Source organism: Pipistrellus kuhlii, unplaced genomic scaffold (genome assembly GCF_014108245.1).
Source record: "Pipistrellus kuhlii isolate mPipKuh1 unplaced genomic scaffold, mPipKuh1.p scaffold_m20_p_7, whole genome shotgun sequence".
In the NCBI taxonomy this organism is placed as follows: Eukaryota; Metazoa; Chordata; class Mammalia; order Chiroptera; family Vespertilionidae; genus Pipistrellus; species Pipistrellus kuhlii.
In genome coordinates this window covers 1,623,154-1,636,834 of record NW_023425573.1, presented here as the reverse complement: position 1 = coordinate 1,636,834, position 13,681 = coordinate 1,623,154, and the positions used below count along the sequence as shown (strand labels likewise).

Below are 13,681 nucleotides of genomic sequence, written 5' to 3'. Positions count from 1 at the left end.
AAATATTTACATCACAGTACCCAGAGTCACCTTAGAAAGGTTTAGAAAGGTTGAGAACCACTGATTTAATGGAACAAAGACTGATCTCTGGGCAGGAAATAATTTTGCCAGCTGCCTGCCTTTAGACTTGAACTGCAACTTGTCCCTGACTCTCCAGCCTGCTGGCTTCCTCCATCAGATTTCAGATTCACCAAACCTCCACCATTGTATGAGCCAATTCCTAAAGAGAAACATCTCTCCAAACATGATTGAAAGGCTGATAGATGATGGATAGATAGATATAGATAGATAGATAGATGATAGATATAGATGATAGATAGATAGATAGATAGATAGATAGATAGATAGATAGATAGATAGATAGATAGATCCTACTGGTTTTCTTTCTCTGAGAACCCTAGTATATCCCTCCAAGTTCAAACCGCTTTAGGTTCCCTGAGAAAATCAAGTTCAGAAACCTACATAGCTGGTCATGAGATCTTGTGCAGAAGTAATATCGCCTGTGGTATTTGCAAGCCTGTGAGCTCTACATGAACAACCAACCAGCCTCCCCCAGGGACGTATCCATCACGTTGACCTAAGAGTAAGTTGTGAAACTAGAAGTGGGTCCTTACTATGATGAAAGTGGAAATTCTAACTTAATGGCAATATCAACCACTGAGTTCTCATACTGAATTGAGAAGTGGGCTGTTTAAAAGAACAGAAAACAATTTCCTATATTCTTTACATGAAATTAACATAAAGACTAAAAAATATTAGTCTTTTGGGTATATAAAGAACTGACAACACACTAATTCCAAATCAAATCTGCTTGATTTAACATATGACATCAATTACTAATAAAACAAACCCATTAATACATATATCAGGCATATTTGAGCTTTTGTTATAAAAAATCATCAACTACATAAGAAAATATTTGACAAATGTTTTTGAATAGCCTCGATGCCTTTGTAAAAACAATTACACATTGGAGTTTCCTTTCAGAGAAATCTCTAAGTTTGACAGTGTCTTACATCTTTTCTATAAAATTCTATGACTATACACTTATTTTACTACCTTGTTGCTCCTATTCATGTTTAAAATAAACAACAAAGAAATAATTCAGCTATATCTGTCCTCAATCCTCAGAACCTTGTAGTTTTCTATCTCCACTTCATTGTCAAAGGCATTGAACCTGAGTCAGGTGCTCATTTCCGCTTGAACACTATAAAGAAAAGTCACTTCATCTCTTGGTGTGTGTCTTTCTCTTTAACACAGAGTCCATCTACATCAAAAGGCCACCATGAGAAGCCAGATAATGCATGGGAGGCACGTGACTGCATGGTAGACAGGCATCTCTGGTGGTCAAATTCATTTGTTCTAGGAAAAAACCAAAGCCAACGCTGAAATAGGTGCCTGGAAGCTTAACTTGATTTTAAACCCTGGTGTTTCCAATTTATAAGTAGTCAACTGTAATTTTTAAAAAGTTTGAAGCATCTTTATGGTTTCAGTTTCTTCTCAGGCTCAATTGATTTATTCAAGATGTAAAAAAAAAAAAAAATGCTGCCTGCCTGATTGCCTCTAACCGCTTCTGCCTGCCAGCCTGATCACCCCCTGACCACTCCCCTGCCAGTCTGATAGATGCCTAACTGCTCCCCTACTGACCCGATTGCCCCTAACTGCCCTCCCCTGATGACCTGGTCACCCCAACTTTCCTCCCCTGAAGGCCTGTGTCCCCCACAACTGCCTTCCTCTGCTGGCCTGGCCACCCCTAATTGCTCTCCCCTACAGGCCTGACTGCCCCCAGCTGCCCTCCTTTGTGAGCCTGGTTCCTCCCAACTGCCCTCCCCTACTGCCATTTTGTGGTGGCCATCTTGTGTTCACATGGGAATGGCCAACTTTGACCACATGGTGTGGCCAACTTTGTGTGTTAGAGTGATGATCAATTTGCATATTACCTTTTTATTATATAGGATGTCTAAGCCTAGATTCAAATCCTAACTCCAAATTTTGAGCTGTATGAAAAGAAATAATTATGCTGACCTCACTGGGCTGTGAAAAGGACATAGTTAATATATGTAAAGTGTTTGAACAGTGCCTGGCCCTGTTTTCATTATTATGAATATCTTAGAGGACAAGAGCTTTCCATTTGGTTACATTATTTACACAAATAAATAAGGTGCGTTGACATTTCATTAACCATTATTAAGTTCCCTAGAACAGAGTGTGTTAGGTGAAGTACAACTGGCTTAATGAGAATGAACATAAGAAGAATGATTTTGAGGTTGTTTACTATTGCTCAGACAAATTAAAGTATTTTACATCATTCAAAGACAAGAGCAATAATTTTTCCACTACTTGGAGGCCTGCAAATGCATTATTTCTTCTGCTGAAAATCAGTTTTCCATTAGCTTTTGAAGTCTTGGGTAAATGAAAAGTGGATTCCATTAGATTAAAATAATGCTCCTCTTTACATTTTCTGACACTGTGAGTTACTTTTAACTTCATGCTTTTGCTTCATTGTTCACTCTCCCATGTGTCCTACTTTTTTTTGTTTTGTTTTTTTTGTTTTTTGTTTTTAATTTAGGAAAACACTGTAAATTCAGTCTTATCTGTTTGTCACCCTTCCTTCTCCAGCTTCAGATAAAATAGGGGAATATAAGTAACACACTCACTGTTTTGAATTTATTTTTCATTTTTTCAGAGAAATCCAAATATGGATGTTCCTGGGCTCTTTCATGCTATTGCTACTTAAGGAAAAGCATAATGTTCAGTTTTCCTTAATACCTTGCTTGAGCTTCCAAACTGTCCTGTGTAAAATATCTAGGTTACCTTGTACCTAGGTAGAATTTGTTTTTCTTTCAAAACTATAATCCTCTGTTTTATTAAAATTTGCACCAATTTCCTCCTGGGTGGAAAAGGAAATCAGCAATAATAATAGATATGGAACTTGTTGAGATTTAAACACCTCATATACAGGGGTCGCCTACGACCATCAGAAAACATAGGTATTTACATTACGATTCATAACAGTAGCAAAATTACAGTTATGAAGTAGCAACGAAAATAGTTTTATGGTTGGAGGTCACCACAACATGAGGAACTGAATTAAAGGGTCGCGGCGCTGGGAAGGTTGAGAACCACTAGAGGTAAGTTTGACTTCATTTGACTTCATGTTCTCTAGGAGAACAAAAAGACTTCTGGATGGCTTCGCACACAGGCCCAAGAATAACAGAAATGCCACTAAGGGCCACTTTGGAGCTGTGTCTGTTCGGAGCACCTTGTAGCTCACGTTGCCTCGTCCACCACCTTTTCAAAAGTGAAGACACGTGGGGCGGAGAAAAGGAGCTCCCCAGAGAGAGCTGCCAGGCTCAGCTCCAAGCACCTCTTCGAGCCCCTGCCTCGTGCGCACAGGCCCTGGCCACGCTGCTGGGGAGCAAGAGGTGTACTATGTATATAATCTGGCCCTGTCACTGTTACAGCTTTGGGCAGACTGGGGCAAGGAGAGGAAGAGAAGAATGAGCTCTATTCTCACCAGCAGAAAACCCAACTGGGAAAGGACTGGCTCTTCCCATTAATGAAAGGGAAAGCAAGGTCATGCGTTCCCATCCACGCAAGCCTTATCACAAAAATCACCTCAGACTTGGCAGATATGCTGTTGTCTGATCAACTTAAGGAGATCTAATTAGAAAAACAATAAAACTGCTTTTCAGGCCCCACTAATGGAATTGGTGAGAATGCAAAGTACCCTCTAACCTTCAGTGTGACTCTTGTGACTGTGGCTTGCTGAACACCTGGAAAAGTGAGAGATGGACTATCTCTCTCATTTATCTTCAGGCCCTTCCTGTCTTGCTGTTTCTGTGCTGTTGTAATTTGTCCCATTATGGTTATAATAAGATATCAGTCTTATTGGTTTACCAAGCAGGCCTACCAAGGCCAGCTATAGTTAGCAACTATATTCTGTTAAAATGCCTTCAGGTCAAACCTTTCATCATTCTTTCTCATGGTCTTCTCATTCATTGCTGTTTTTATTGGACATTGTCATCTGCACACAACAAGATCTCAAAAAGTGCTTACCTCTGAATCTTTGGCCTGCTGATTGCGAACCACTATTAAATTGTACAGGATTCTGTCATCGTCCGCCTCTGTGTGGGACACATCATGAGGCATACTCCACAAATTCTTTTCATCATCCCTCGCCAGAGTTGCTCCGAATGAAGAATATGGGTTGCTATTACTGTGGTATAAAAAAAAAAAAAAAGTGTATAAGGGCTTTATAATATATAATATAATATATAATAAAAGAGTAATATGCAAATTGACCATCACCCCAAGACACAAGATGGCCACTCCCATGTAATCAAAGATGACTGCCCCCATGTGGACACAAGATGGCCAGCAAAGGAGGGCAGTTGGGGGGGACCTAGGCCTGCAGAGGAGGGCAGTTACTAGGGACCAGGCCAGCAGGAGAGGGCAGCTGTGGGCAATCAGGCAAGCAGGGAGGGCAGTTAGGAGTGACTGGGACGACAGAGGAAGGCAGTTGGGGGAGACCAGGTCAGCAGGGGAGGGTAGTTGGGGGGGACCAGGATTGCAGGGGAGGGCAGTTGTGAGTGACTGGGCCAGCAGGGAGGTCAGTTAGGGATGACTGGGCCAGCAGAGGAGGGCAGATTGGGGTGACCAGGCCTGCAGGGGAGGATAGTTAGAGGTGACCAGGCCAGCAGGGGAGGGCAGTTAGGGGCAATCAGGCTGGCCAGAGAGCAGTTAGGCATATATTAGGCTGGCAGGGGAGTGGTTAGGGGGTGACCAGGCTGGCAGGCAGAAGTGGTTAGAGCAATCAAGCAGAGGCAGGCATGTTGGGAGCCAGCAATCTTAGATTGTGAGAGGGCTGTCAGATATCTCTCAAGGGGTCCCAGATTGGAGAGGTGCAGGCTGGGCTGAAAGACCCCACCCTCTTGTGCATAAATTTTGTGCACTGGGCCTCTAGTATATAACATATACATCATAAGTATACAATGTACTATAAATAAAATAAATAGTATATCCTATATAATAAAAGCCTAATATGTTATGTGTCTGGTCATCTGGTCACATGTTCAACCAACCAAAGTATAATATGCTAATGATATGCTAAGGTCGCTCAACCAGTCACTATGATGTGCACTGACCATGAGGCGGCAGACGCTCCCACCAGTAGGTTAGCTTGCTGCTGAGGTCTGGCCAATTAGTGACTAAGCAAGAAGTGCCAGACACGCCCTGGAGCCCTCCCACAGTCCTCCCCATACCCCTCTGGCCAACCTCCCACAACCCTCCATCCCTCTCTGGCCCCTATCATGCACTAGTGGGTTCCCTTGGCCTGGCCTGTGCCCTCTCACAATCTGGAACCCCTCAGAGGATATTGGAGAGCCAGTTTCAGCCTGATCCTGCTAAACACAAGAGGTGACCACAGTGGGGGGCCCTGCTCAGCCAGAAGCTGGGCTCACAGCTGGCGCATGCAGCAACAGTGGCAGGAACCTCTCTCACCTCTGTGGCAGTGCTAAAGATGTCCAACTGATGGCTTAGCCAACAGTTGGACATCCCCTGACGGAGCAGGCTGGGCTCCCACCTCCCACCCCAAGTGCACAAATTTCATGTACCGGGCCTCTAGCATTATGTAATATGTAATGTAATATATAAATATATATTTCTAACAAATAGATATAAATTGTCTCTAACAATTAAATATAACATAATAAAAAAAGACATTTTAAAAACAGCAGAGAAGAAATGTGATCAGATACCTGGACAGAGGTAATTTTACTGCTAAACATAAAATTTAACAGAGTACCCAGGCAGCTAAAACAAAAACAAAAAAAAAAAAGGAAATTTAGTGGGGACTAGAACTCGTGTGATTGAAAGGAGAATACAATTAACATAAAGAGATGAATTTTTACTGGCTCTGAATTCAAGGAAGCACGGTAGATTTAAAGCACAATAGTATGAAATATCTATCAATTTCCTAACAAAGAAAATGAAATGATAAACATGCATACCCAAGTAGTTTCAATAAATAATGCGGGATGTTGAGTATGAATTTCAGGAGTCCCACTTTTTCATGTTGGTCTTGTGATTTACCCTTTAAAAGGCAGTATCCATGCTTGGGCTTACAGAGATGAGTAGCAGAGCCTCATACCAGGGACATGTTTGTACACAGCTCCAGTAAACTTCTGTGGGACCAGACAGGTGAGGTCATGGTGGGGCTATTCCCTTCATCTAATGGTATGCATGAAGCACCAACTCCATGTTAATGACAGAGCTCAATAAAATCATGAGCAACATAGACATGGTCCTTGATTGGACCTCACTAGAGTCTAGGTAGAGAAATACATTAATGAGTGATCACATGACTGCATAATGAAAAACTATCACAGGAGAAGTTTAGGGAGTCTTGAGAACTAATGGGGGTAGGCACTGGGATAAAGGAATGCTGGAGCTTTATATTGAAAAAACAGTGTTCCAGGCATGTTCAAAGGCTCTGGGGTGAAAGGAAGCAGAGTGTATGTATGCCCTAGAAGAAAAGGGACATTGACCAGCCAGTGAAAGAGAAGCTGGGGGTGTAGCTGTGGCCAGAACCACAGGGCTTTGTAAACCATTTTCTTTTCTTACATTATTTAGAAACTAGAAGCCCAGTGCACGAATTCGTGCAAGGGGCTTGGCCCCTGTTCATTGCAGTGGCTGCAAGCCTCTGCCTTGGCCCCCGCCCGCCATAGCACTATCCAGAAGCACATCCTGTAGGACATCTGGTTTAATTAGCATATTATGCTTTTATTATTATAGATATAGATGTTTTCTTTATTCCTAAAAGCAAGGGAAGATGTGGAAGAGTTTAAAAGGAATGCAATGTGACATGACAGTATTATAACTTTAAAAAGACTTTTCTGGCTAAAGTGTGGAGAGGAGAATGCTTGAAAGGGGTCAAGAGTGGACCCGAGGATTCATTAAAATGCAACTGAAGTAACTCAAGTGAGACGTGAAAGGCATCAGGATTAGAACGATGGCATGGAGCTGGAGAAAAGCCCACTCTTCGGAAATACTCTCTGGTGAGGGATGCCATTCTCTGATCCAGCTAGACCAATGGGGCGCAAGCACACCTGCAGGTGTTGCCTGAGGGAATGGCAGATAAGGATGGGCGGAAGACGCCCAGGGAAGCAGACGGCATCTGGGAAGGAGGGATATGAGCCACTAACAGGTGGGCTAAAGGCAAATGTGGAGATCTCCACAAGCTTGAGATACTCAGTAGTTGATACTGAGGAAATCTGGCAACAGGAAACAAAGTCTGTCTCCAAATTGGGGTTCAACAGCAGGAACCCTCCCATGGCCTGGCTCTCCTTAGGAATGATGAGCCCATGAAAGGTTGAGGCAACTGATGCCTTGGTGCCCTGCCCATTGGGGCTTTAAGGAGCATATCGAATTCATTCATTCAGCTGTGATTATTTAACAAACACGGGAATGGGTGCCTGGTGTAGGCTAGGTGCTGGGTTCGAGGCTTCGGGGACTTGAAAATATACAGGACATTGTCCTGCCCTTCATGTGACTATACAGCAATGAGATAAGTGGATTTTTAAAAAAACGATGAACAGAGTGTTGTAGTAGCAGAGAAGGAATGACAGATTGTGTGTTCGTATGAGAAGGAAGTGCAAGAAAGATTTTATGGAGGCGACGACACCTAACACAGACCTGAGGAATACACAGCTTTTCTTTTTTTCTTTTTTTTTAATTAAAAAAATATTTTTTAATTGATTTTGTATAGAGAGAAAGGGAGAGAGATAGACAGTTAGAAACATTGATGAGAGAGAGTCATCGATCAGCTGCCTCTTGCACAGATATGCCTGCAACCAACATACATGCCCTTGACTGGAATTGAACTCGGGACCCTTCAGTCCCCAAACCGAAGCTCTATCCATTGAGCCAAACTGGTCTTGGCGGAATACACAGCTTTTCAGCAGAAAGAGAAGCCGGGGAAAGGTGGTCCGCGCAGAGGGAACAGCACAGTCGCAGGTGTGGAGGCTCAGTTCCCGCAGAGCTGGGCAATGCCAGGTGCTCCCGCAGAGCTACACCACCATGGAGGGTGGGAAAGGCAGGGACACAGAGAAGAAAAGGTGATGCGGGTCAGACGGAGGAGAGCACTGGAGTCTGGGCTTTACTCTATAAGCTGTGGCAGGTGAACAAGGGGATTTGGAGCCTTGCCAGCTCTGGGTTTAGAGAAATAACTGCATGAAGAAGGACCAGAGAGATGGCTCAGGAGGCTGCCATAAGAGGGCAGGGTGATGTTCAGGCCCTGCTCTTGGAGAGCCTAGCATCAGGGCCTGGGGTGTGGGGGGAAGTGGTGCAGAAGGTGGGCAAACCCTCCCAAGGCAGAGAGAGAAGCTCACAAACCACCACAACCGGAACAGCTGCTCTGCTTAAAATCTCATTGGTTAGAGACATAAAGAAGTTTTCTCAGGGGCATAGAAAAGGTGGGGTACTATTGCCAAATATACACATAGGGGGTGTATATTCAAACATTTTGAAACTGGCTGGGGTGGGAGTGAGTGAGGTGTGGGCTAGGGAAACAGTGGCGGGAAGGGAAACTGGGGAGGTGGACTCCAGCAGCATCTGAGGGGAAGGGGCAGGCCGGTGATGCAGCACAGCGGCTGGAGGAGAGGAGTCAGAGCTGACCTGGCAGCCAGCAGGGCCTGCAGAGAGAGGTCGGGATCTGGCTCAAGAGCAAGGGCAGGGCTGGAGGTCTGCACCTGGAGGAATGCACATGCCTTCCCATCAGCGCTGAAGCCGCGACCAGAGGGGGCTCAGGAAAGACCGCAGGGGACAGCCAGCCCTAAGGAGCAGCGGCGGGAGGGAGCTGGAGAGAGCAGGCGAGAGCCGAGGAAGAGGAAGAGAGAATGCTGGGAGAACGAGAAGAGACACGGGAGAGCGGTGGATGGCACGGAAGGCGCGGACTCAGATTGCTTTCTGCCCGAACAGATGATTGCGCAGAGGTGATAAAGCCTGCACAGGGCTTCCCTCCAGGGCTCCCACGTTCCACCCCTCCCCTTACCCAACCACCTGAGGTCAAGAGGGTGGGGACCCTGTCCCGCCCGGCAGGCGGGGGCCAGCCTGTGGAATTGCTGGCCTTCTCCGGGCCAGGCAGCCAGCTGACGCCCTCCCAGCACGAGTCCCTGATGGAGCGAATTCAAGAAGCCACATGTCACAAGACCTGATCTCCAGATGCCATGCCGGGGGCGCGCCCACAGCAGAGCAGCTCAGATGGCAACCGCACCGTCAAGTGCAAACCTGTACGAACAGGCAGACGCATCTGGGGCTTCTCCTCCAGGCAGCCAGACCCCGCCCGGGCCTGGATGCCATGAAACCCTCGTTCTTTCCTGAAAATGGTTTTCCTTTTTCCCTAAATCTGTTTCCTTCGTATAAGTCTTGTCTTTTCGACACGTCGGTAAGCTCCTCGAGGGCAGGGGGTGTCTCCGGCATTTCCTTTACCCCCCACCTCACCCAGCAGGGCCGGGCACAGAGCAGGTGCTTTAAAAGTACTGGGTGAGTGCATCAAACAGAGCTGGGACCCCAGTCTTCGGGGAAAAAAAGCTCAGGTCTAACACACTGTTGCCACTTTTTACAGATTCTCCTTAAGCAGGAGGTTTAGAGGTTGGCCAGTACTTGTCTGAATACTCAGTAATAACATGTGATCATGCCTGATCTAGCCACTTTTTGTTTAATAACCCACCATTTCTTTGTGTTTTGATAAGACTAGGACAGCTACCTCCCTGGCCAGCAACTTACACACACACACACACACACACACACACACTCACACACACCATGGGCATGACTCCAGCAGTGTAAAACACTGGCCACGCTTTCTTAGTGTATAAGCTCAGAGGAAGCTCACACCAGGTCACCGCGGGCCGTCGAGAAGCACTCATGTCTGCAAACAGGTGCTGCCTCCCGTCCTCCCACATCCAGCTCCACCCTGATCAGGAGCAGCGCCCCCTGTGACCCAGAAGCCTCAGGCCCTCTGGTCCCTGACACCCAGGCGACGACATAGAAACAGAAAAGGTGCCACGGCCCTCTCCCTGGGACGAGCAAGGGCTCTGTCCGGCGCTGGCTGCTGGGAGCCGCAGCGCATCCCTGTCCCGCAGCCCCTCCACGCACTCCGCAGACGCCCTCTGCCTGGACCTCATTACCTACGCGTTCTTACTCCTCAGAGTTACCAGTCAGGTCTCTCTGGGGCACAGAAAAGGTAGTTTCTACCGCCAAATAAACCATTAAATTTTAATAATTCTATCAAAATCCTGGTCAAGATGAAAGTGAATGAGGGTGTGCTCATTCCACAGGACCTGGCAGACCTGGCCTGGCTCCCCGGGTCCTGGGCTCTGAGTGCGGGCTCGTCTGTCCCTGCTCCTTATACCCTGCACACTGCCCAGGCCAGGCGGCAGGCCGCTTCCCTTAAAACCTTATACCCTCTGGTGTGGGGAGCAGAACAAAGCAAAGCCTAACCCCCCCCCTGGAGAGGCAGGTAGGGAGCCTCCGGAGACTGTCACCTGGAGGACTCTGGTGCCTAGGGAAGGAGATTCTGTGCAAAGGTCCTGAGGTCTGGGCCCAGAAGTCCAGGGAGGACTGCAGGAGGGAGGGAGGGGTCACTGAATCAGGAGCTCCCCTCCCCTCTCCCACATAATGATGACTAAAAGGTACAGACGAAAGCTAAGGCGGCTGTTTTGCCCTTGGCCACCATCTGCTGCTGCTGAATATTTTATTAACCTCAGGCATTTGAGAGGTGGCTCTGACATTACAGTAGAAGCAGAAGCTGCTTTTACTCCCAAAAGGGTAGGAGGAGCTAAGTCTCAGATTCCACCCTCAATCCCCCCTGGGGGGCACACGACCAAATCGCTGGGAGTCTTATCTTTCAGAATAGCCTAGAGTAAGGGAGACACCAGGCTCAGAAACACTGGGCTCCCACCTGGGGGGCTTCAGTGCAACGGGCTGCAAGACATAAAACTGGCCTAAAAAGGTTTCCCGTGAGTCCTCACCACCAAGGGCAGTGAGGGAAAGATTTGAGAAAAAACCACAAAACACTCTGCACAAAAGGCTGGCTGCTGATGTCAGTGGTCCCAGCAACTTGACTGCTGTCCCCCCAGACGGCCCCGAATCAGCAATCACTGGTTTAACACAGAAGCTCTGAAACACTGAGGAGATAAAATTTCTAGTTAACAGCAACCAACATACACACACACACACCTCAAAAGGCTGTGTATGCCACCCCATCACTACCTAAGGCCCCTGGGTCTGATTCCCCGCTAGGAACTGGCCGGCCTACTGGGCTCCTGGCTTCCAGGCTTTTCCCTTCCTCCCTCCATGGGGGAGGAGCGGTGAGTCTAAGATCTCTGTTCTCTCCTTCTCTCTCTCCCTTCCTTCCAAGACAGATACTTCAGCCCCTTCAGTTACCTAGTTAATTCAATATTTAAACAGTATTTAACCTCAAATGTAAGCATTGTCCCATAGGTCCTTGGAGCTTTCTCAGCATTTAACCTCCAGCTCATGACTTCCCTCAGCACCTGAGGCGTGACCTACCCCAAGTGCAGGAAGGAAGATATGGGCCCTCTTTTCTGGCCCTGCTCCTTGATGGGCGCCTATGCCTCCCACCTTCCACTCTGGTGGCTGAAACAGAGGCCTGAGTGGTGGTGTTTCATGCATCGATTGGAAGTGCTTCAAAGGCTGGAAGACGGTCCTGACAAGACCCCAGTGATGTAGGCAGGGGAAGGAAGCTCAGAAAGATTAGATTAGGTCCTAGGTCCCTTCTCTGCTCACATTCACTCCCAGTCATGTCATTGTGGCTTTAAATACCATCTTCATGAGCAAGACTCCTAAATCTGGACTTGTATCCCCAGCTCGGATGGCTCTGTCAAATCTGAGTCTTATATCTACCTACCTTCTGCCTGTGTCCATGCAAATGTCTAACAGAGAGTTCAAGAGCTAAGCCCCTGCTCTTCTCAGGAAACCTCCCAGACCAGTCTCCCTTCTCAGAGGATGGAACCCCCATTATTTCAGATTACTCAGGCCAAACCCTTCAAGTCATCCTTGGCTCTCTCAGTCCCGACATCTAATCAATTCTATTCTCAACACCACAACAGTCAAAATGATCCTTTCAATGTGTAAATCAGATTACATCTCCCTGGGCCCTCAGTACCCTCTCCCCCATCAGAGGGTTCCCATCTGACTCCAGAGTATAGCCCTCCCTGGTCTCTAAGGCCTCTCAGCAGGTCCCTACACCCATCAGTCACGCCCATCTCAGGCCCTAGTATGGCTGATTCATCCACCTGGAATGATTTCCTGCAGATATCCACATACCTCACTCCCTCCCCGCCTTCACATCTGTGTTTACACACTCCTCCTCCTTGGTGATGCCTACGCGAAGCAACCTATTTATAATCACAAGTGTGCTCCCGCCTCTGCTCTGCCTTCCTCCTCCCTACACACTTATACATCTTCTGATTTACTTATTATGTTCACTGTTTGTTCACTCCCATCAACACAACACAATAAAAGCCCGCTGAGGACAGGATCGCTATCTATTTTGCTCAGTGATATACCCCCAGTGCTCAGAACAGGACCTGATACTTGTGGATGCTGGATAAATACTTGCTGAATGAATGAACTGCTGTTTCCCCAGGTCATAGGGCTGTGAGTGGTAGAAATGAAGCCAGAACCCCTGTCTCCAGACTCACAGACAAACTCTTCACATGTGACCTAATTACATTTACGAAGGTGGGGCTGGCTCTACTCCTACGGGAGGAAGGGACAAGGAGCACCTATTGTATGTCAAGTGGTGAGCAGTGCTCTGGAGGAATACACGGGAATAAGGGATGACCACAGGGGGCGGGTACTGTTTTAAAGAGGATGATAGGGAAGAGCTTTCTGAGGCAATGGCTTTGAACAGAAACCTGAGTGAGTAAAATGAGGGGGGTGCCCATGCAGGTAGAAGGAGGAAGAACATTTCAGGCAGGCAGGACATGAAGTGCAAAGCCCTGAGACATGTGTATGCTTGAGGACCCAGGAGGTGGCCAGGATGGCTGAAAGAGGAACAATTCCACCTGATGTGCTGACTTTAAAATCTAAACGATGTGGAATAGCCCCGAACTGGAAACCACCCAAAAGTCCATCCACGGTAGAAGGAGTGAATCAAACGAAGGGCACTGCAAAGCCAAGAGAACCACAAACTGAGCTGAACTTGGCAGATTGGCTAGCTCTCACAAAGAACATACACAGTTTGATCCCATTTATGTAAAGTTTGAAAGCAGGTAGAACTAAAGTACATAGTTAAGGTGCATACATAGGTGGTGACGCTATAAAGAAAAGCAAGAACCAGAGACATAGAACAGACTGTGGAACCTCAAAAGAGAAGGCAGGTGAGATGGGAGGATGGGCGATCAACCAAAAAACTTGCACATATATGAATAACCCATGGACAACATGGTGCTGAAGGTCTGGGGCAGGGCAAGCTAGAAGGGGACAATAGAGGGAAAAGGGGACATATGTAATACTTTCAACAATAAAGATTTAATTTGTAAAAAGGCAAGAAAATGTCTATCACAATGTTCTAGATATGATCAGAGATGGGGAACGTGGGACTGGCAATCGCTATCTCTTGCCCTGGAGTGTTCACTTGATAGCTGTTCTT

The 13,681-nt window shown here is 46.8% G+C and overlaps 1 protein-coding gene across 2 annotated transcripts in view; it reads right to left on the bottom strand.

The window, feature by feature from the left end:
- MREG (melanoregulin) overlaps positions 1-13,681 on the bottom strand; it is a 49,956-nt gene that overhangs the window by 26,178 nt on the left and 10,097 nt on the right. For both annotated transcript variants that reach the window (XM_036421482.2, XM_036421483.1), the window contains exon 2: positions 4,060-4,219. In XM_036421482.2, coding sequence (XP_036277375.1) covers positions 4,060-4,219 — 160 coding nt within the window. The remainder of the gene's footprint in view (positions 1-4,059; positions 4,220-13,681) is intronic.